The sequence below is a fragment of the Entelurus aequoreus genome, linkage group LG02, assembly GCF_033978785.1.
Source record: "Entelurus aequoreus isolate RoL-2023_Sb linkage group LG02, RoL_Eaeq_v1.1, whole genome shotgun sequence".
NCBI lineage: Eukaryota > Metazoa > Chordata > Actinopteri > Syngnathiformes > Syngnathidae > Entelurus > Entelurus aequoreus.
In genome coordinates this window covers 11,957,753-11,979,312 of record NC_084732.1, presented here as the reverse complement: position 1 = coordinate 11,979,312, position 21,560 = coordinate 11,957,753, and the positions used below count along the sequence as shown (strand labels likewise).

The window sequence follows — 21,560 nt, the reverse complement described above, 5'->3', positions numbered from 1 at the left end:
GACACATGAGGACACACACTGACAAGAGACCTTTTATCTGCTCAGTGTGTGGTCAAGCTTTTCTTTCGATGGCGTCTTGGACAGAACACACGAGAACGCACAGGGGTGAGAAACCTTTCGCCTGCTCAGTGTGCGATCAAAGTTTTTCTGTGAAAGCAAATTTGAGGTCACACATGAGAACTCACACCGGACAGACATGAGGTGGCAGATTGAAGCCACAAACGAATGTAAATATGGTTTTATATGATATGTTGTGATGTAATAACCAGTGTAATCAATCTAACTTCTTCCTGACATCTTTCATGCTATTGCTGCCTTCATTAGCAATAAACAAAACATGTTAATTTGTACTGTTTTTAAAGCAAACAACAGATTACCTGTAAAGAATCACTGGATAATTATGCATGAAAAAATATCCAATTTTTGGCCACCTGAAAGGTCCATTTTCAGGGACCAGGGTAAATATTCCACACCTGGGTCGCAGTGCTGTAGAAGAAGAATGTGTCCATGTTTTATGAGGGCTGGTACCCCTAGTTTTGGGTCTCGGGTGTCGCTAACTTTTCCTTGCATTCATTTACACGCACGGCTGCCTTAACAAAGCATCAATATTTGGATAAATTGTATCCATGACAATGAAAGAGTTGTAAACAAAGTGATTGTTGTCGCATATTTTAATTGGTACGCTTTACAAAAAACAAAAATAAGAAAGCTTGTGTAACAGCATTTTATGCCTTGCAAAGTTCTATATACCAGTGTTTTTCAACCACTGTGCTGCGGCACACTAGTGTGCCGTGAGATACAGTCTGGTGTGCCATGAGAGTTTATGTAATTTCACCTATTTGGGTTAAAAAAAAAAAAATGTAAACCAGTAATTATAGTCTGCAAATGATGTGTTGTTGTTGAGTGTCGGTGCTGTCTAGAGCTCGGCAGAGTAACCGTGTAATACTCTTCCATATCAGTAGGTGGCAGCAGGTAGCTCATTGCTTTGTAGATGTGGGAAACAGCGGGAGGCAGTGTGCAGGTAAAAAGGTGTCTAATGCTTTAACCAAAAATAAACAAAAGGTGAGTGCCCCTAAGAAAAGGCATTGAAGCTTAGGGAAGGCTATGCAGAACGAAACTAAAACTGAACGGGCTACAAAGTCAACAAAAACAGAATGCTGGACGACAGCAAAGACTTACTGTGGAGCAAAGACTGCGTCCACAAAGTACATCCGAACATGACAAGACAATCAACAATGTGATTGTTGATGATAAAAACAAGTGAAATATTCTTGATTGCTAAAACAAAGTAGATGTGGGAAATATCGCTCAAAGGAAGACATGAAACTGCTACAGGAAAATACCAAAAATAGAGAAAAAGCCACCAAAATAGGAGCGCAAGACAAGAAGTAAAACACTACACACAGGAAAACAGCAACAAAGTCCAAATAAGTCAGGGTGTGATGTGGCAGGTGGTGACAGTACACCTACTTTGAGACAAGAGCTATAGTGATGCATGCTTGGTTATGCTTTAAAGTCATATCCAACAATTGCGACTTTTTACTGTCAGCTGAGTTTAGTTTTTGAATGATGTCTGCTGGTGGTGTGCCTCCGCATTTTTTCAACGCAAAAAATGTGCCTTGGCTCAAAAGAAGGTTGAAAAACACTGCTATATACACACACACAATATTTTAATTCGTATCTAAAATCCCTCATAATGATAGAAAACAAAAATGGCCAAATCATTTACTCATTTTGTCATTCTCTTCTCTAAAAAAGGCTTTTGGTAAATCTGTTTTCATTCTGTCTCTTGTTTGTTTACATATAGACTGTAATTCTTGCTTATTATATATTTTTTACTGTTCCCATTCTTCTTCTGCAATGTTTTGCCTTTGCATTGACTTTTTAAAAATACCATGTTTGTTTAGTTAATAAAACTCTTTCGGTTAGCAACACATCTTGCGCATGCGCCAGTCGCCATCTTAGACGCACGATTCTAAACAGGGTCGCCAGGCAAGGGTTGGAAAGCGTTAGCAAAACGACGACATTGTTGCTGGGTTTGTTTTCTTCTCTGTAAATATAATATATAAATATAAATATAGTTATTGTCACTGAATTATTAATAAACAAATAATCCAAATCGATCATTATTAGTTTGTTTACATTAATGTAAACGGAAATACGAACACATACAGGAAGTGGTTAGGCGGAAGTTGTGTGACGTCACCGCAGAACTTTGCTATTCCCTGCTCGACCATAGCTAGTTAGCTAAAATATCTCAAATATACATTGTTTGTTTTATCATTATTTACCATTACAGTTATTTGTTAGTGCAATTTGAGATTTTTATGTATTTAAAGAGCGAAACAACACAATTTCATCCTTCCTGGTCTCAGCGTCACGTTGAAACGTCTCGGGCTAGCTTAGCTGGCTAGCTGCTAAGAAAGAGACAAGGCGGAAGTGATCGACACGTCGCTAAAGTGTTGTGTGCGTGTGAAAATGTGTCAAGTAGAAATGCTGAGAGTGTTGGTGAAGCAGCGACTAACTGCTGCTGTGGAAGAAATATTTGTAGTGTTAGAAAGAACGATAGCAGAATACGAGGAGGAACTTTCTAGAACAAAAGAGGAGAACGAGCGACAACGTCAACTACTGGACGCTCTTTTCAACAAACATCAACAAACAGGTTTGTTTACTTCTTTACTTTCTTACTCATCCTGACACTTTGACTGTGTCTCTATGTAGTGTTCAATGGCGTGTACATTACTGCCATCTAGTGTCGGAAAACAGTAACTACCTTCAAAACTACTCTGCAAACATTCAAAATGGCTGCTGTTTGTTTACGTTCAGCATTGCAAATGTGGGCCTGTTGCTTGGATTTTAATGACGTCACGTCCGGCTCATGTCCCGCCCATTAAATATGCGTGGTGGTCAAGCTATCAATCAATCAATCAATCAATCAATCACTGTTTACTTATATGCGACCGGTGCATCCATAGTGGATCTAACATAATAGTGAGAGTCCAGTCCATAGTGGATCTAACATAATAGTGTGAGAGTCCAGTCCATAGTGGATCTAACATAATAGTGAGAGTCCAGGCCATAGTGGATCTAACATAATAGTGTGAGAGTCCAGTCCATAGTGGATCTAACATAATAGTGACAGTCCAGTCCATAGTGGATCTAACATAATAGTGTGAGAGTCCAGTCCATAGTGGATCTAACATAATAGTGAGAGTCCAGTCCATAGTGGATCTAACATAATAGTGTGAGAGTCCAGTCCATAGTGGATCTAACATAATAGTGTGGAGGCCTGTCCATAGTGGATCTAACATAATAGTGTGAGAGTCCAGTCCATAGTGGATCTAACATAATAGTGAGAGTCCAGTCCATAGTGGATCTAACATAATAGTGAGAGTCCAGTCCAAAATGGAGACACTGCAAATGACTACCTATTGTTTTTTAAATATAAGACACATAAAACGGATGTCGATTGTTAAGATTAAGATGTCAAAAGGCAACAGTGAAGGAGTTTGTGGAGGAAGCCGCTCAGCACTCGATAATGTCAACGTAGGCACTCAGGTTTATAAATAGTCCGTCTGCGTTAGAGCTTATAATAACAATATTGTCAGATAGAGTTGGTGACGAACCCCAAGATGCAGAGATGTCAGGTTCAAACCCCGATGACATCTATTAAACAGACAAGAAGCAAGGAATTAAACAGAGACAGGATTCAATTTGGCTCATGAGGAGAAACGTCTGGGCTGTACTCTTGAACAGTCTTCCACCACACTCTGACAAGAGAGTTCTACGCCTCCTCTTTTATTTGGACTTTCCCTGAATACATAGCATCCGCTGTTTCTAAAAGGAGGGGGGTCGTAAACAGCTGTTGCCCTCGGTCACAAAACAGTTCAAAGAAAAGATGCCTGGAGCTTGCGTCAGGTCCTGCTTCCTCTCCGCTTTGTAGATCTCGGGTCAAGGCGAGATCTTCCTGTGGATCACAATAGATCAAAGAAACCGACACCGTCGTGTCGCTTCCCATCGTACACAGTGGAGTTTTACAAGCCTTTTGCTTGGTAAGCTCAAAGACAGCTTTTGTCTCCTCGCCGGGAACTCATGGGAACAGAAAGTTGTGTGATAACTTACATGCAATCATTCTGACACTTGGTGCAGGAAAACATTATTTAATGTCCAAAAGAAACCAGGAAACGGGCAAACTGGAAACAGCTAACAGGATACAGCTAACAGGAAACCAAGAAACAAGGAGCCAGGAGACAGCAAACTGCAAATAGCTCACAGCAAACAGTCTACAGCATACAATCGTGGTCATGTCTTTCATAATGATTGTGAACGATAGGCAACATTTCCAAAAAAAAGTGCACTTCCCCTTTAAGAATTCTAACGTTGGTGACCCAGTAGTGAAACCTAAACTTTGGTAGCGCCAATCCTTCCGACAACTTACTTCTACTCGAGCTCATTTCCCAACATGTCCCAAAGTTCGGAGAGTACTTAAGGCTGGTGGAGAGCTCCGAGACATGCAGGAGGAGGAGAGACCTTCACCTGCACATTGTGCCTACATGTGTTTGTAATAAGCAGATTATTACGTATGTCTAGCTTGCTTGCTATTGTGTGCTTTGCTTTTGTTTAGCTGCTAACTGGACAGTGCAGTTATTATCAGTTCACTGTTAAATATTAGATTTCAAAAAATTAGATGGTATTATTAAAGGCCTACTGAAAGCCACTACTAGCGACCACACAGTCTGATAGTTTATATATCAATGATGACATCTTAACATTGCAACACATGCCAATACGGCCGGGTTAACTTATAAAGTGACATTTTAAACTTCCCAGGAAACTTCCGCTTGAAAACGTCGCGGTATGATGACGTATGCGCGTGACGTCACGAGGTCAAGGGAAGTGTTTGGACCCAATTCAAATACCTCTGTTTTCTTCGACAAAATTCCACAGTATTCTGGACATCTGTGTTGGTGAATCTTTTGCAATTTGTTTAATGGACAATGGAGACTGCAAATAAGAAAGTTGTAGGTGGGATCGGTGGAGCGGCGGACTACAGCAACACCAACACCAGGAGGTTGTGTTGTGTTTTGAGCAGGATAGCAGACGCACTACAGTGAGTACAGCCGCCGCATCTAAGTTAGCTTCTGTTTTTTTAGCTTCGCCAAGCTGAATATTATTAATCGTGTATTTACATGTTCATGGTTTAATAGTATTTTTGATCTTCTGTCTATCCATCCAGTCAGGGTTTTTTTTTATTTAGTTTCTATCTGCATTTGAGACTGATGCTATCACGTTGGCCACGTCGCTAGGTTAGCTTCTATTTTTTTAGCTTCGCAAAGCTGAATATTATTAATCGTGTATTTACATGTTCATGGTTTAATAGTATTTTTGATCTTCTGTCTATCCATCCAGTCAGGGTTTTTTTTTAATTTAGTTTCGATCTGCATTTGAGACTGATGCTATCACGTTGGCTACGTAGCTAGGTTAGCTTCTATTTTTTTTAGCTTCACAAAGCTGAATATTATTAATCATGTATTTACATGTTCATGGTTTAATAGTATTGTTGATCTTCTGTCTATCCATCCAGTCAGGGTTTTTTTTACTTTAGTTTCTATCTGCATTTGAGACTGATGCTATCACGTTGGCTACGTAGCTAGGTTAGCTTCTATTTTTTTAGCTTCGCCAAGCTGAATATTACTAATCGTGTATTTACATGTTCAGTCACTGTGAATGTCCATTTCGTGTTTTCGACTCTCATTTTCAAGAGGATATAGTATCCCAGGTCGTTTGAAATACAAATCTGTGATCCACAATAGAAAAAGGAGAGAGTGTGGAATCCAATGAGCCAGCTTGTACCTAAGATACGGTCAGAGCGAAAAAAGATACGTCCATCACTGCCTCTCAAGTCCTTCACTGTAACGTTCCTCATCTACGAATCTTTCATCCTCGCTCAAATTAATGGGGTAATCGTCGCTTTCTCGGTCCGAATCTCTCTCGCTCCATTGTAAACAACGGGGAATTGTGAGGAATACTAGCTCCTGTGACGTCACGCTACTTCCGCTACAGGCAAGGCTTTTTTTATCAGCGAGCAAAAGTTGCAAACTTTATCCTCGATTTTCTCTACTAAATCCTTTCAGCAAAAATATGGCAATATCGCGAAATGATCAAGTATGACACATAGAATGGATCTGCTATTCCCGTTTAAATTTAAAAAATTCATTTCAGTAGGCCTTTAAACAAATGTAACATTTGTTACCACAGGAATAAAGTACAGGATATTGGCACGGTATCGGTTCAGATGTGAAAGGTACCCATCTCTCCCTATTCCTCAAGCGTGTGTGTCAGGTTCAAACACTGATGACTCAATTGAAGAGAGACGCCGGGACACTGTACTCTTGTACAATCTCCAGCACGCTCTGGTCGAAAGATTGTACAACTCCTCCTTTATTAGACTTTCTCTAACCACATGACCACAGCTGCTTCCAGAAGGGAAGTGGGTCGTAAACAGCGTTGCCTTTGGTTACAGAACAGTTCAAAAGAAAAGGTTGTAAACACTTCACAGAAAAGGTCGTAAACGAGTTCAAAAAGAGGTTCGTAAAACAGTTCAAAAAGACGTTTGTAAAACAGTTCAAAAAGGGGTCGCCTGGATGGGACTCCGGTCCTGCCTTCTCCTCGCTTCCTCAGTCCTTGGGAAAGACAATATTTTTCTGTTTGATTCTAATACATGAAAGATGCAGGAACACCTTCATCTTGCTTCCCCCCTACACAGTGGAGTTTTACAAGCCTTACTCTTGGTAGGTTTCAAAGACAGCTTTTGTCTTCTTGCCGGGCACTCAATGTAACACAAAGTTTTTTGTGATAACTTAGAAACAATTATTCTAACAGTGTGTTCCTCTTCTTATGCCCTGCAGACGTCAACGAAGAACATCTTCTCCCTGAGCAGCAGGAATGCAACTCCAGCGTGGAACAGGAGGAGCCACAGTCCCCCCACATTAAGGAGGAAGAGGAGGAACACACTGTCAGTCAGGAGGGAGAGCGTCTTGAAGGACTGGATGAGTTCCCAGTGACTGGTGTCCCTGTGAAGAGTGAAGAAGATGAGGTCAAAGGTGAAAGTGAGGAGCAGAGAGAGGCGGAGCCTCCAAGCAGCAGCTCAAGTCAACACATGACAACAGAAGGTGATGGAGACCACTGTGGAGGATCACAAGCAGACAAGATCTTAGCTCCACTATTAGATAGTGACCACACATCTTCTCACACTGATGATGAAGACTCTAAAGCTGATAACTCTGAAAACTTCAAATGCTCTCAGTGCGACAACACTTTTAATCACAGTCATACTCTGAAAAAGCACATGAGAAGTCACACTGGACAGAAACCACACTCCTGTTCAGTCTGCGACACACATTATAGTCACCACTCAGCGCTGTTTCGACACATGAGTAAACATGCTGGTGAGAAACCTTTTACCTGCTCAGTTTGTGGTAAAACCTTCCTTTCGAAGAGGTCACTGACAGAACACACAAGAACACACACTGGAGAGAAACCCTTTACGTGCCTTGTGTGTGGTAAAGAATTCCATTTAAAGAGGTCTTGGAAAGAACATACAAGGACCCACACTGGTGAGAAGCCCTACCAATGCTCAATTTGTGATAAAAACTTCTCTCAAAGGTCACATCTGCAAATACACACGCAAAAACACACTGGAGAGAGACCTTTCACCTGCTCAGTGTGTGGGAAAGGTTTCTTTGTGAAGGGGGCTTTGGCAGAACACACAAGAACACACACTGGAGAAAAACCGTATTCGTGTTCAGTGTGCGACTCACATTTTCGTCACCACTCCGGACTGACTCGACACATGAGGAAACACACCGACGAGAGACCTTTTATCTGCTCAGTGTGTGGTCAAGCTTTTCTTTCGATGGAGTCTTTGACAGAACACACGAGAATGCACAGTGGGGAGAAACCTTATGCCTGCTCAGTTTGTGGTAAAACTTTCCTTTCAAAGAGCTCTTTGACAGAACACACAAGAACACACACTGGAGAGATGCCGTTCACGTGCCAAGTGTGTGGTAAAGAATTCCACTTGAAGAGGTCTCTGACAGAACATGCAAGGACACACACTGGTGAAAAACCTTATAAATGTCCTAATTGTGACAAACATTTCTCTCAAAGGTCACGTTTGCAAACTCATGTACGAACGCACACCGCTGAGAAACCTTTCACCTGCTCAGTTTGCGGTAAAGGTTTCTTTGCGAAGGCGGCGTTGGCGGAACACGTCAGAACACACACTGGAGAAAAACCGTTTTCGTGTTCAGTGTGCGACTCACATTTTTCTCACCATTCAGCGCTGACTCGACACATGAGGAAACACACTGACGAGAGACCTTTTATCTGCTCAATGTGTGGCCAAGCTTTTCTTTCGATGGAGTCTTTGATAGAACACACGAGAACGCACAGTGGGGAGAAACCGTTTTCCTGCTCAGTCTGAGCTCAAAAGTTTCTCTGTGAAAGCAAATTTGAGGTCACACGTGAGAACACACACCGGACAGACATAAGGTGGCAAATTGAAGCCAGGAAGTTATATAAATGTTGTTTTATATGATATATTGTGATGTATTAACCAGTGTTATCGATCTAACTTCTCTCTGACATGTTTCATGCTATTTGTGCCTTCATCAGCAAGAAACAAAATCTGTTTATTTGTACTGTTTTCTTTTTTTTTTTTAATCAGCAGATTACCTGTAAATAATCACTGGCCAATTATGGATAAATAAACACAGTGCTGTCATATAAAGAAGTACATGAACTAGTATCACATTTTTTAAACATGTACTTTGAGTTATTCCTGTGTTTGCTTGTTTAGCCATGTTTTGTGATATAAAGCAATGTCATACAGTCTATTAAAATGGATGGATACTGTATATATTTGAACACGTGTGTTTACTTATTCCCTTAAATATATCCTTATAGAGCGGTTATGTTATGTACTGCACAAGTTTAAACTACAATAAGATGTTAACCAGGCAGTGGCGGGAAAAGCTTCAAATGCACTCAACGTTAGTAAAACAGCAAAATCACCGTGGTTCGTTTGAATGCAACTAATTTTTCTTACAAAATATATTTTATGTACTGCAACAAAACTAGCCTCTGTTATTTTAAACAAATAGACTTCGATAACCTGTGTGAAGTCCAAATCTCCCCAAACATGTCGCAAACATTTGTTCTACGTTTATGCCGTGACGGTTTCTAAGTTATTCTAAAATAGGTTTTCTGACTACCGTATTTCCTTGAATTGGTATTCGCATGCCTCGAATTACAGCCGGGTCAAACTCGTTTCGCAAAATAATTAGTGCATGCTTGGCACTTCCGCCGGGTCAAATATGAGTCATTAAATGACTCCCGCCTCCTGGTGGTAGAGGGCGCTAGTGATCGTTCTTGCAACTGCTGGTACTGCAGAAGAACCGTGCAGCAGAAGAAGACAACCGGCAGCAAGAGTGCGCAGCCATTGTTTGCTTGGACTTTTACCATGGAGGATTACATATCTAAAATAAAGCAGTTTTCTAAACTGGACTTTCAATCGAAGCAGGAGGTAATACTTAAAAGGAAGATCTCCATCGAGACAAAGAGACTTTTAAAACTGAAGAAAGATAAGGAAGACTTCTATATCGATGCTTTTCTTCAAAAGGAGCTGGCATGGACTCATTTATACCTAAAGGTAAGACAATAATAACGTTTTTTTTATTAAATGTGCTTTTCATGTTAAGGTAAGCGCCGGAGTGAGAAGAGGTTTTAAAATAATTAGCGCATGCTTGGCCATCCCGCAGGCTTCTGGTAAGTGCCGGAGTGACAGGAGGTTTTAAATTAATTAGCGCCCCTGCGGCTATTCAAGGAAATATGGTATATGTCATCCCCCCAGCTTGTCAAAACTTCCCTAAACCAGTCTCAAAGTATTTTTGGTCTAACTTACTATAGTTTTTAAGTTAATTACAAATTATGATTAAAGTAATTAAAACATATATTTCAAATTGCTATAGAAAGCTATGCTCGTCTTTTTTTTTTTTAATAATGAAGAATGTGACTCATTCTTCCATCCCTTCGTAGCCAAAATGTCTTCTCATAATTCAACATGTGATAGTCCCATAACTGGATAACATTGTCAACTCTTAATAAAAGTCCTGGCCTGATGGTTTGCCGCAGGGGTCGGCAACCCAAAACGTTGAAAGAGGCATATTGGACCAAAAATACATAAAACGAATCGGTCTGGAGCTACAAAAAATGAAAAGTCTTATATAAGTCTTATGATGAAGGCAACACATGATGTAAGTGTCTATATTAGCTATAACAGACTACTATCAACATGACTATGTGTCGCAAATCTTCATTGACGGAAATGTTGAAATGTAATATTTATTCTACACATTTTTACAACATTAGTAAATCAGAGGCTACTCAGAAGGTGAGATAACTCCTGGAAATGACTGGCTTTTAATGGCCAAAGGTATAGATGTGTGTGTCCAAGTTAAGGCTGTCTTCTTTTAATATATGTATTACAATCTTTGGCAAGCTAGGTAATGTTTGCTGTGGTCTGGAACAACATGGCACACAGACAACTATCTGAAATGCAGCCAATATTACATACAGATAATGTGTCATGAGACATGCAACACTAAATTACATACAAAGAGGATACAAGTAAAGGATATCAAATGAGGCATACAGCTAGCCTAAATAGCATGTTAGCGTTGATTAGCGTGCAGTCATGCACTGACCAAATATGCTCACCTTTGTGCATTCACGCACAGTATAAAATGTTTGGTGGACAAAATGAGACAAAGAAGGAGTGGAAGTTTTTACATGTAAACAAAATGTTACCATGAATTGATTTACATGGACCCCGACTTAAACAAGTTGAAAAACGTATTGGGGTGTTACCATTTAGTGGTCAATTGTACGGAATATGTACTGTACTGTGCAATCTACTAATAAAAGTTTCAATCAATCAATCAAAGCATCACAGTCCACACTCACTATGGTGAGTTCAAGAACCGCCAAAATTAGTGGGACAACACGATGTTCACCAAATAGTGTCATCAGTGAAGCATACACACAAACATATTAAACAGTGGTAGTTCTAACAATTAAGAAGGTTTGTGTCATGTTTGTCCTCAAACAAAAAAGTAACTAAAATGTATAATGCATATGTTCCTTTTGACTGTACATGTACTGTAAATGTATAATGTATTTATATTATTCACATGTGAATAATGCTGTATAATAGACTGTATTTATGTTATTCACATGTGAATAATGCTGTATAATAGACTGTATTTGTATTATTCACATGTGAATAATGTTGTATAATAGACTGTATTTATGTTATTCACATGTAAATAATGCTGTATAATAGACTGTATTTATATTATTCACATGTGAATAATGTTGTATAATAGACTGTATTTATGTTATTCTCATGTAAATAATGCTGTATAATAGACTGTATTTATATTATTCACATGTGAATAATGTTGTATAATAGACTGTATTTATGTTATTCTCATGTAAATAATGCTGTATAATAGACTGTATTTATATTATTCACATGTGAATAATGCTGTATAATAGACTGTATTTATATTATTCACATGTGAATAATGCTGTATAGTAGACTGTATTTATGTTATTCACATGTGAATAATGCTGTATAATAGACTGTATTTATATTATTCACATGTGAATAATTCTGTATAATAGACTGTATTTATATTATTCACATGTGAATAATGCTGTATAATAGACTGTATTTATGTTATTCACATGTGAATAATGCTGTATAATAGACTGTATTTATATTATTCACATGTGAATAATGCTGTACAATAGACTGTATTTATGTTATTCACATGTTTAACTTGTTAACAATATTAACTATATGTGTTAAACATGCTTGCATTATCTTTAAAGGCCTACTGAAATGAATTTTTTTTATTTAAACGGGGATAGCAGATCTATTCTATGTGTCATACTTGATCATTTCGCGATATTGCCATATTTTTGCTGAAAGGATTTAGTATAGAACAACGACGATAAAGATTGCAACTTTTGGTATCTGATAAAAAAAAGGCTTGCCCCTACCGGAAGTAGCGTGACGTAGTCAGTTGAACATATACGCAAAGTTCCCTATTGTTTACAATGATGGCCGCATGAAGTGAGAGAGATTCGGACCGAGAAAGCGACAATTTACCCATTAATTTGAGCGAGGATGAAAGATTTGTGGATGGGTAAAGTGCAAGTGAAGGACTAGTGGGGAGTTGAAGCTATTCAGATAGGGAAGATGCTGTGAGAGGCGGGGGTGACCTGATATTCAGCTGGGAATGACTACAACAGTAAATAAACACAAGACATATATATACTCTATTAGCCACAACACAACCAGGCTTATATTTAATATGCCACAAATTAATCCTGCATAAAAACACCTGCGTGTTTGTTATGCTAGCTCCTAGCTCCTCTGCTAGCTCCTAGCTCCATAGAACACGCCAATACAATTCAAACACCTGATCAACACACACAATCACTCAGCCCAAAAGACCGTTTACCTAACCCAAGGTTCATAAAGCTTATATATTTTTAAAAAGTTACGTACGTGACGCGCACATACGGTCAAGTTATCGAATGTTTAGCAGCCAAGGCTGCATACTCACGGTACCTGATATTCAGCTGGGAATGACTACAACAGTAAATAAACACAAGACATATATATACTCTATTAGCCACAACACAACCAGGCTTATATTTAATATGCCACAAATTAATCCTGCATAATAACACCTGCGTGTTTGTTATGCTAGCTCCTAGCTCCTCTGCTAGCTCCTAGCTCCATAGAACACGCCAATACAATTCAAACACCTGATCAACACACACAATCACTCAGCCCAAAAGACCGTTCACCTAACCCAAGGTTCATAAAGCTTATATATTTTAAAAAAGTTACGTACATACGCAAAAAAAAAGCCAAAGCTGCATACTCACAGTAGCACGTCTGCGTCTTTGTCATCCAAATCAAAGTAATCCTGGTAAGAGTCTGTGTTGTCCCAGTTCTCTACAGGCGTCTGTGTATCGAAGTCAAAAGTCCTCCTGGTTAGAGTCTCTGTTATCCGAGTTCTTCCATCTTGACTGCATCTTTCGGGAATGTAAACAAAGAAGCGCCGGCTGTGTACTGTTGTGGCTGACTACGTTCGAAAAATACGTCCATTTCGCACCGACAACTTTCTTCTTTGCTTGCTCGGCTTCCTTCTCCATAATGCAATGAACATGATTGAAACAGATTCACCAACACAGATGTCCAGAATACTGTGGAATTATGAAATGAAAACAGAGCTTTTTCGTATCGGCTTCAATGTGGAAGGCATACCCGTGTTCCCCGGGCTACGTCACGCGCATACGTCATCCTCAGAGGCGTTTCGAACCGGAAGTTTAGCGGCAAATTTAAAATGTCACTTTATAAGTTAACCCGGCCGTATTGGCATGTGTTATAATGTTAAGATTTCATCATTGATATATAAACTATCAGACTGCGTGGTCGGTAGTAGTGGCTTTCAGTAGGCCTTTAAACACATTTAATGTATTAACAATATTAACTACATGTGTTAAACATGCTTGTATTATCATTAAACACCTCTAACTTGTTAACAAAAACATATATTTCATAAATAGGTACATATAAGTTATATATATGAATGAGGTAGATCCCCACGACTTGATCAATTGAAAAGTAGCTCGCCTGCAGAAAAAGTGTGGGCACCCCTGCTGTAGAGCATGAGTTCAAATATAAAGTATTATACTTATTTGGGTTTATATTAAGGTATATATTTGGTTTATACCTTGAGCTCTTATTTTGAAGGCGCTAAGAGCGGAAGTGGTGACACGTTGTGGTGGAGCGGAGTTTATATATGTTGTATAAAAGTACAAAACAACAAACACGGAGGCTCCAGTTTTACACGAGGACCACTTTATTTCCTTTGTTTTCAAAAACTCCGCTCCACCACAACGTGCCACCACTTCCGCTCTTAGCGCCTTCAAAATAAGAGCTCAAGGCATATACCGTATAACAGCTTATAACAGGAACTTAACATCACACAGAGGCAAGTCCATAAAAAAATGGTTTACATCAGCATAAATAATATTAATCGATCGTTATTAGTTTGTTTACATTATATTCAAACGGAAATACGAACACATACAGGAAGTGGTTAGGCGGAAGTTGTACGACGTCACCGGATAACTTTTCTATTCGCTGCTCGACCGTAGCTAGTTAGCTAAAATATCTCAAATATATATTGTTTGTTTGATTAATAATAACCACTACAGTTTATATTTAGTGAAACGTAAGATTTTGTTTATTTAAAGAGCGAAACAACACAATTTCATCCTTCCTGGTTTCAGCGTCACTTTGAAACGTCTCAGGCTAGCTTAGCTGGCTAGCTGCTAAGAAAGAGACAAAGCGGAAGTGATCGACACGTCGCTAAGTGTGCGTGTAAAGTGTGAAAATGTGCAAAGTAGAAATGCTGAGAGTGTTGGTGAAGCAGCGACTAACTGCTGCTGTGGAAGAAATATTTGTAGTGTTAGAAAGAACGATAGCAGAATACGAGGAGGAACTTTCTAGAACAAAAGAGGAGAACGAGCGACAACGTCAACTACTGGACGCTCTTTTCAACAAACATCAACAAGCAGGTTTGTTTACTTCTTTACTCTCTTACTCATCCTGACACTTTGACTGTGTCTCTATGTAGTGTTCACTAGCGTGTACATTACTGCCATCTAGTGTCTGAAAACAGCAACTACCTTCAAAACTACTCTTCTGCAAACATTCAAAATGGCTGCTGTTTGTTTACATTCAGCATTGCACACGTGGGTCTGTTGCTGTAGAGCAGTGTTTTTCAACCTTTTTGGAGCCAAGGCACATTTTTTGCGTTGAAAAAAAGCGGAGGCACACCACCAGCAGACATCATTCAACATTGAAACTCAGTTGACAGTAAAAAGTCACAATTGTTGGATATGACTTTAAAGCATAACCAAGCATGCATCACTATAGCTCTTGTCTCAAAGTAGGTGTACTGTCACCACCTGTCACATCACACCCTGACTTATTTGGACTTTGTTGCTGTTTTCCTGTGTGTAGTGTTTTACTTCTTGTCTTGCGCTCCTATTTTGGTGGCTTTTTCTCTATTTTTGGTATTTTCTTGTAGCAGTCTCATGTCTTCCTTTGAGCGATATTTCCCGCATCTACTTTGTTTTAGCAATCAAGAATATTTCACTTGTTTTTATCCTTCTTTGTGGGGACATTGTTGATGAAGTCCTTCGTCCTTCTGCCGATCGCTGGAATGCAGGTGAGCACGGGTGTTGATGAGCAGATGAGGGCTGGCTGGCGTAGGTGGAGAGCTAATGTTTTTAGCATAGCTCTGTGCGGTCCGGTTGCTAAGTTGCTAAGTTAGTTTCAATGGCGTCGTTAGCACAGCATTGTTTACCTTCGCCAGCCTGGAAAGCATTAACCGTGTATTTACATGTCCACGGTTTAATAGTATTGTTGATTTTCTATCTATCCTTCCAGTCAGGGCTTTATTTGTTTTGTTTCTATATGCAGTTAAAGCACGATGCTATCACGTTAGCTCGTAGCTAAAGCATTTCGCTGATGTATTGTCGTGGAGATAAAAGGCACTGAATGTCCATTTTGCGTTCTCAACTCTCATTTTCAAGAGGATATAGTATCCCAGGTGGTTTAAAATACAAATCCGTGATCCACAATAGAAAAAGGAGAGTGTGTGGAATCCAATGAGCCAGCTTGTACCTAAGTTACGGTCAGAGCGAAAAAAGATACGTCCTGCACTGCCTCTAGTTCTTCACTCTAACGTTCCTCATCCACGAATCTTTCATCCTCGCTCAAATTAATGGGGTAATCGTCGCTTTGTCGCTCCGAATCTCTCTCGCTCCATTGTAAACAAAGGAAAATTGTGAGGAATACTAGCTCCTGTGACGTCACGCTACTTCCGGTACAGGCAAGGCTTTTTTTATCAGCGAGCAAAAGTTGGGAACTTTATCGTCGATTTTCTCTACTAAATCCTTTCAGCAAAAATATGGCAATATCGCGAAATGATCAAGTATGACACATAGAATGGTTCTGCTATTCCCGTTTAAATTTAAAAAAATCATTTCAGTAGGCCTTTAATTCGGGGTCCACGTTAAGTAAGTTATAAACAAGTTCATACAGGCATTGACAATCTTTGGAACTCTGACATAACTTGTACCAAAATACATATTGGCGATATTCATTCATGTATGCAACATTTTCACTCTGCTTTAAATTGAATCCTAGAAATGCGCTTGTTTTCTCACCGCGCGTTTAAGTCCGAGGCAAAAGCAACCGGAAGCGACGTCACATGCAGCCAAGCTGCTCGGAAGAGCAATAGTTTTCCCACCTCAGTGTTTCCCACACATTCATTTATTTGTGGCGGCCCGCCACAAAATAATTACGTCCGCCACAAATTTTTAAAAAAAAGTTTTTTTATTTTATTTTTATTTATTTTATTTTTTATTTTTTACATTTTTTATTTATTTATTTATTTTTTTGTCCTGTCCAGCTTCTCAGGCAAATCATATAGTTGATGTAGATGTAGATGTAGATGCCCATATAGGCTGTTCACATTTACTTTACAAAAGAAAAGTGTAGGATACTTCTCTTGTTGCCTTATTTGTATTTGACCACTACTGTTTTCTGTTTATTTGTTACTGACTGTGGCAGGACACCTCTGCCTCTGTTTCACTTTATGTTGCTGGTAAATAATATGCTTGTAGTAGTAGGCTAAAGTAAAATTATTTAGTATGCACTAATTAAAGGGGCAGAGCTTTAAGAGACATTTTAGCTTTTATATTTTATAAGATATATTTTTTGTAAGAACCACAATTAATAAATATATTTCAGTGAATAACTTATTGTTCAAATCTGTATATAAATATGTACATAAAGTGTTGTAATTATATTGTAAAATGGATGGATGGATGGACGTTTAAAACAAAACTGTTATTATTAATTAGTAAGTATACATTTTTTGAGCCTTTTTAGAGAAAATCATATCATTGTAGTAAATTATGCAAATTACTCGATGATGTCATGTTGACCACGCCCATAGCCACGCCCCCACCGCCACAGGTATCTTGGCACTTTATGGGAAACACTGCACCTGGAACACAAATATTTGCATTATCCTGTGATAAAAGTGTGTGATAAAATAAGCATAATTTGCACACAATTTGAACTTAAAAAATGCTAAAGAAAGTTGGCTTTGGTATAAACGTGCTGTGCAAAGGTCAGTTCTCAGAAATGTATTTTCCCTACATAATTACAAAACATTTCAAGCAATTGGAGGATATCTGCGTAACCACAACGTAATTGTCTGGGTAGTAATTACCTACAGTGTTGTTAAACAATAATACATCTGATTAATCACACTTTAAAAGTAAATTACTTCTTTGCATAATATTCAAGTTAACTTAATTTAACCTCTAAAGGTTTAGTGGCCACATGCGTGGACAGCACCTTTTAGCTCTTATTTCCAAAATTGTGTACACTACTGAATTGGGGTCTTATGGCCGCTTATGTGGACACTTATACTGCCATCTGGTGGTGTCAGAAGAGTATAACATACAATGGAATTTGGAAAATAATGTGTAAAAATAAGAATCAGCATGTCACTAAACATGAAGTACATATTTGTGTACTTATGGACTAAGTACATCATATCAAAAGATGATTCTTGGTTTTTATTCTAATTAGGGTCCAATAAACCCAAATAGCAAAGAGAAATTTAAAAAAAGCATGTAAACAAACAGCTTGGCCCTTAAGGGGTTTTAAAAAGACCCCAACATTTTTTTTGCAATGTTTTATTTGAATTTGTTTGCTCAAAACCTGCTAACAGTTTCATCTGAAGACCGTGTCGGGTTATTTTGAAGTCAAATTTGTCACACCGGTCGCAGCCTTTTTACATATTATGCATTTCGAGTAGAGATGTCCGATAATGGCTTTTTTGCCGATATCCGATATTTCAATATTGTCCAACTCTTAATTACCAATTCCGATATCAAGCGATACCGATATGTACAGTGGTGGAATGAACACATTAGTATGCCTAATTTTGTTGTGATGCCCCGCTGGATGCATTAAACAATGTAACAAGGTTTTCCAAAATAAATCAACTGAAGTTACGGAAAAAAAATCACAAAGTGCATTATTCTTTTCAACATGCCTCAAAACAGCAGCTTGTAATTTGGGACATTCTCTCCCTGGGTAGGGGGTAGCGGGGGTGTATATTGTAGAGTCCCGGAAGAGTTAGTGCTGCAAGGGGTTCTGGGTATTTGTTGTGTTTATGTTGTGTTACGGTGCGGATGTTCTACCGAAATGTGTTTGTCATTCTTGTTTGGTGTGGGTTCACAGTGTGGCGCATATTTGTAACAGTGTTAAAGTTGTTTATACGGCCACCCTCAGTGTGACCTGTATGGCTGTTGACCAAGTATGCCTTGCATTCACTTGTGTGTGTGAAAAGCCGTAGATATTATGTGACTGGGCCTGACGCTCTGTACTTCTCCCTACGCCCGTTTACAAAGCGGCCTTTTAAAGGCCTACTGAAAGCCACTACTAGCGACCACGCAGTCTGATAGTTTATACATCAATGATGAAATCTTAACATTATAACACATGCCAATACGGCCGGGTTAACTTATATAGTGACATTTTAAATTTGCCGCTAAACTTCCGGTTCGAAACGCCTCTGAGGATGACGTATGCGCGTGACGTAGCCCGGCGAACACGGGTATGCCTTCCACATTGAAGCCAATACGAAAAAGCTCTGTTTTCATTTCATAATTCCACAGTATTCTGGACATCTGTGTTGGTGAATGTGTTGCAATCATGTTCATTGCATTATGGAGAAGGAAGCTGAGCAAGCAAAGAAGAAAGTTGTCGGTGCGAAATGGACGTATTTTTCGAACGTAGTCAGCAACAACAGTACACAGCCGGCGCGTCTTTGTTTACATTCCCGAAAGATGCAGTCAAGATGGAAGAACTCGGATAACAGAGACTCTAACCAGGAGGACTTTTGACTTCGATACACAGACGCCTGTAGAGAACTGGGACAACACAGACTCTTACCAGGATTACTTTGATTTGGATGACAAAGACGCAGACGTGCTACTGTGAGTATGCAGCTTTGGCTTCTAAACATTTGATCGCTTGACCGTATGTGCGCAACTTTTTTTTGCGTATGTACGTAACTTTTTTAAAATATATAAGCTTTATGAACCTTGGGTTAGGTGAACGGTCTTTTGGGCTGAGTGATTGTGTGTGTTGATCAGGTGTTTGAATTGTATTGGCGTGTTCTATGGAGCTAGGAGCTAGCAGAGGAGCTAGGAGCTAGCGTAACAAACACGCAGGTGTTTTTATGCAGGATTAATTTGTGGCATATTAAATATAAGCCTGGTTGTGTTGTGGCTAATATAGTATATATATGTCTTGTGTTTATTTACTGTTGTAGTCATTCCCAGCTGAATATCAGGTCACCCCCGGCTCTCACAGCATCTTCCCTATCTGAATAGCTTCAACTCCCCACTAGTCCTTCACTTGCACTTTACTCATCCACAAATCTTTCATCCTCGCTCAAATTAATGGGGAAATTGTCGCTTTCTCGGTCCGAATCTCTCTCACTTCATGCGGCCATCATTGTAAACAATAGGGAACTTTGCGTATATGTTCAACTGACTACGTCACGCTACTTCCGGTAGGGGCAAGCCTTTTTTTTATCAGATACCAAAAGTTGCGATCTTTATCGTCGTTGTTCTATACTAAATCCTTTCAGCAAAAATATGGCAATATCGCTAAATGATCAAGTATGACACATAGAATAGATCTGCTATCCCCGTTTAAATAAAAAAAATTCATTTCAGTAGGCCTTTAAAAAGTCATACATTTTACTTTTTGAAACTGATACCGATCATTTTGAAACCTATACCGATACTTTCCGTCTCCTGTGAGAACATAACACCTTTTCATATCAAATAAAAACATTTTGGAAGCACAATAATATGACTTGATTAAGCAAAGCTTGCCTTCTTGTGTCCCCTGCAGATATTGAGCGCATCAAAGAGGAGGAGGACGAAGAGAAGATTGAAGGCCTGGAGGAAGCGGACAACATTAAGTTCCCAGTGATTGGCGTCGTTGTGAAGAGTGAAGATGATGAGGAGAAGAGAGAGGCGGAGCCTCCAAGCAGCAGCGCCGCACAACACATGACAACAGAAGGTGATGGTGGAGGATCACAAGCAGACAAGCTCTTAGCTCCACTTTCAGATAGCGACAACATGACCTCTCACTCTGCTGACACTGATGATGATGAGGAGGCTAAAGCTGACGAGACGTGTCACGCTGACAACACCCGCTTTCCATGCGCTCACTGTGACAAAACTTTTAGTGACAGCAGTAACCTGAAACGACACCTAAGAAGTCACACAGGAGAGAAACCGTTCATTTGCTCCGTTTGCGGCAAGACATTTTTGCAGAAGATAAATTTGACAGCACACACGAGGACGCACACCGGAGAAAAACCATTTTCCTGTTCGGTGTGCGACACACATTTCCGCCATCATTCAGCGCTGACCCGACACATGAGACGACACACCGGTGAGAAACCGTTTACCTGCCCGGTGTGCGGCAAAGCCTTCCTTCTGAAAGGGTCCTTGACGGAACACACGAGGACACACACTGGCGAGAAACCTTTCAAGTGCTTATTTTGTGGCAAAAACTTCTCTCAAAAGACACACCTGAGAACTCACACCAGAACACACACTGGAGAGAAACCTTTTGCCTGCTCAGTCTGCGGTCAAAGGTTCTCTGTTAAAGCAGGCTTGACGTCGCACATGAGAACACACCCTGGAAAGAGCTGAAGAAGCCAAAAGACGTTTGTTTAAACCGGCCCTTCTCAAATACTGGAGCGGGCCCCCCTGGGGGACTTGGTGCGATTTCAGGTGGGGGGGGGGGGGGGGTGACCTCGGGGAAACTTGCTTTTTTGCCGTACTAGAATATGAGCAAAGCGTATTGCTTCACTGTGACTACAGTGGGAGACGTGGAAAGACCAGTTTGTTGTTTTCTTCACGGTTAATAAGATTATAATGTTATGCAGAGGTGTACTTATAACAATTTAATAGGTATTCAATTGAATAGACTGCAAAGGCAAGATACTGAACTGGCAAACTTTGTTATTTTTTGCAAATATTAGCTCATTTGGAATTTGATGCCTGCAACATGTTTCAAAAAAGCTGGCACAAGTGGCAAAAAAGACTGAGAAAGTTGAGGAATGCTCATCAAAGACTTATTTGGAACATCCCACAGGTGAACAGGCTAATTGGGAACAGGTGGGTGCCATGATTGGGTATAAAAGCAGCTTCCATGAAATGCTCACTCATTCACAAACAAGGACAGGGCGAGGGTCACCACTTTGTCAACAAATGCCTGAGCAAATTGTTTA

General features: G+C 39.6%; 3 protein-coding genes across 3 annotated transcripts in view; all 3 read left to right on the top strand.

The window, feature by feature from the left end:
- LOC133665401 (zinc finger protein 771-like) overlaps positions 1-200 on the top strand; it is a 10,354-nt gene extending 10,154 nt beyond the window's left edge. The window contains exon 3 of the mRNA XM_062070690.1: positions 85-200. Within this exon, the coding sequence (XP_061926674.1) occupies positions 85-200 (116 nt within the window). The remainder of the gene's footprint in view (positions 1-84) is intronic.
- A 1,992-nt stretch (positions 201-2,192) lies between these two features.
- LOC133662374 (gastrula zinc finger protein XlCGF57.1-like) lies at positions 2,193-8,890 on the top strand. The gene is made up of 2 exons (XM_062066319.1): positions 2,193-2,662; positions 6,909-8,890. Exons 1-2 carry the CDS (start codon positions 2,479-2,481, stop codon positions 8,483-8,485), a joined length of 1,761 nt encoding a protein of 586 aa, XP_061922303.1. The 5' UTR covers positions 2,193-2,478; the 3' UTR covers positions 8,486-8,890.
- Positions 8,891-14,284: 5,394 nt separating this feature from the next.
- Positions 14,285-21,010, top strand: LOC133630185 (zinc finger protein 135-like). Its single transcript, XM_062021600.1, has 2 exons — positions 14,285-14,727; positions 20,168-21,010. The coding sequence occupies exons 1-2, from the start codon at positions 14,544-14,546 to the stop codon at positions 20,977-20,979; spliced, it is 996 nt and encodes a 331-aa protein (XP_061877584.1). The 5' UTR covers positions 14,285-14,543; the 3' UTR covers positions 20,980-21,010.
- Positions 21,011-21,560: the final 550 nt, after the last annotated feature.

Coding starts and splice junctions, on each gene's coding strand:
- LOC133662374 (XM_062066319.1), top strand. CDS start 2,479: ATGTGTCAAGTAGAAATGCTGAGAGTGTTGGTGAAGCAGCGACTAACT. Junction 2,663..6,908: donor CAACAAACATCAACAAACAG/GTTTGTTTACTT, acceptor TATGCCCTGCAG/ACGTCAACGAAGAACATCTT.
- LOC133630185 (XM_062021600.1), top strand. CDS start 14,544: ATGTGCAAAGTAGAAATGCTGAGAGTGTTGGTGAAGCAGCGACTAACT. Junction 14,728..20,167: donor CAACAAACATCAACAAGCAG/GTTTGTTTACTT, acceptor TGTCCCCTGCAG/ATATTGAGCGCATCAAAGAG.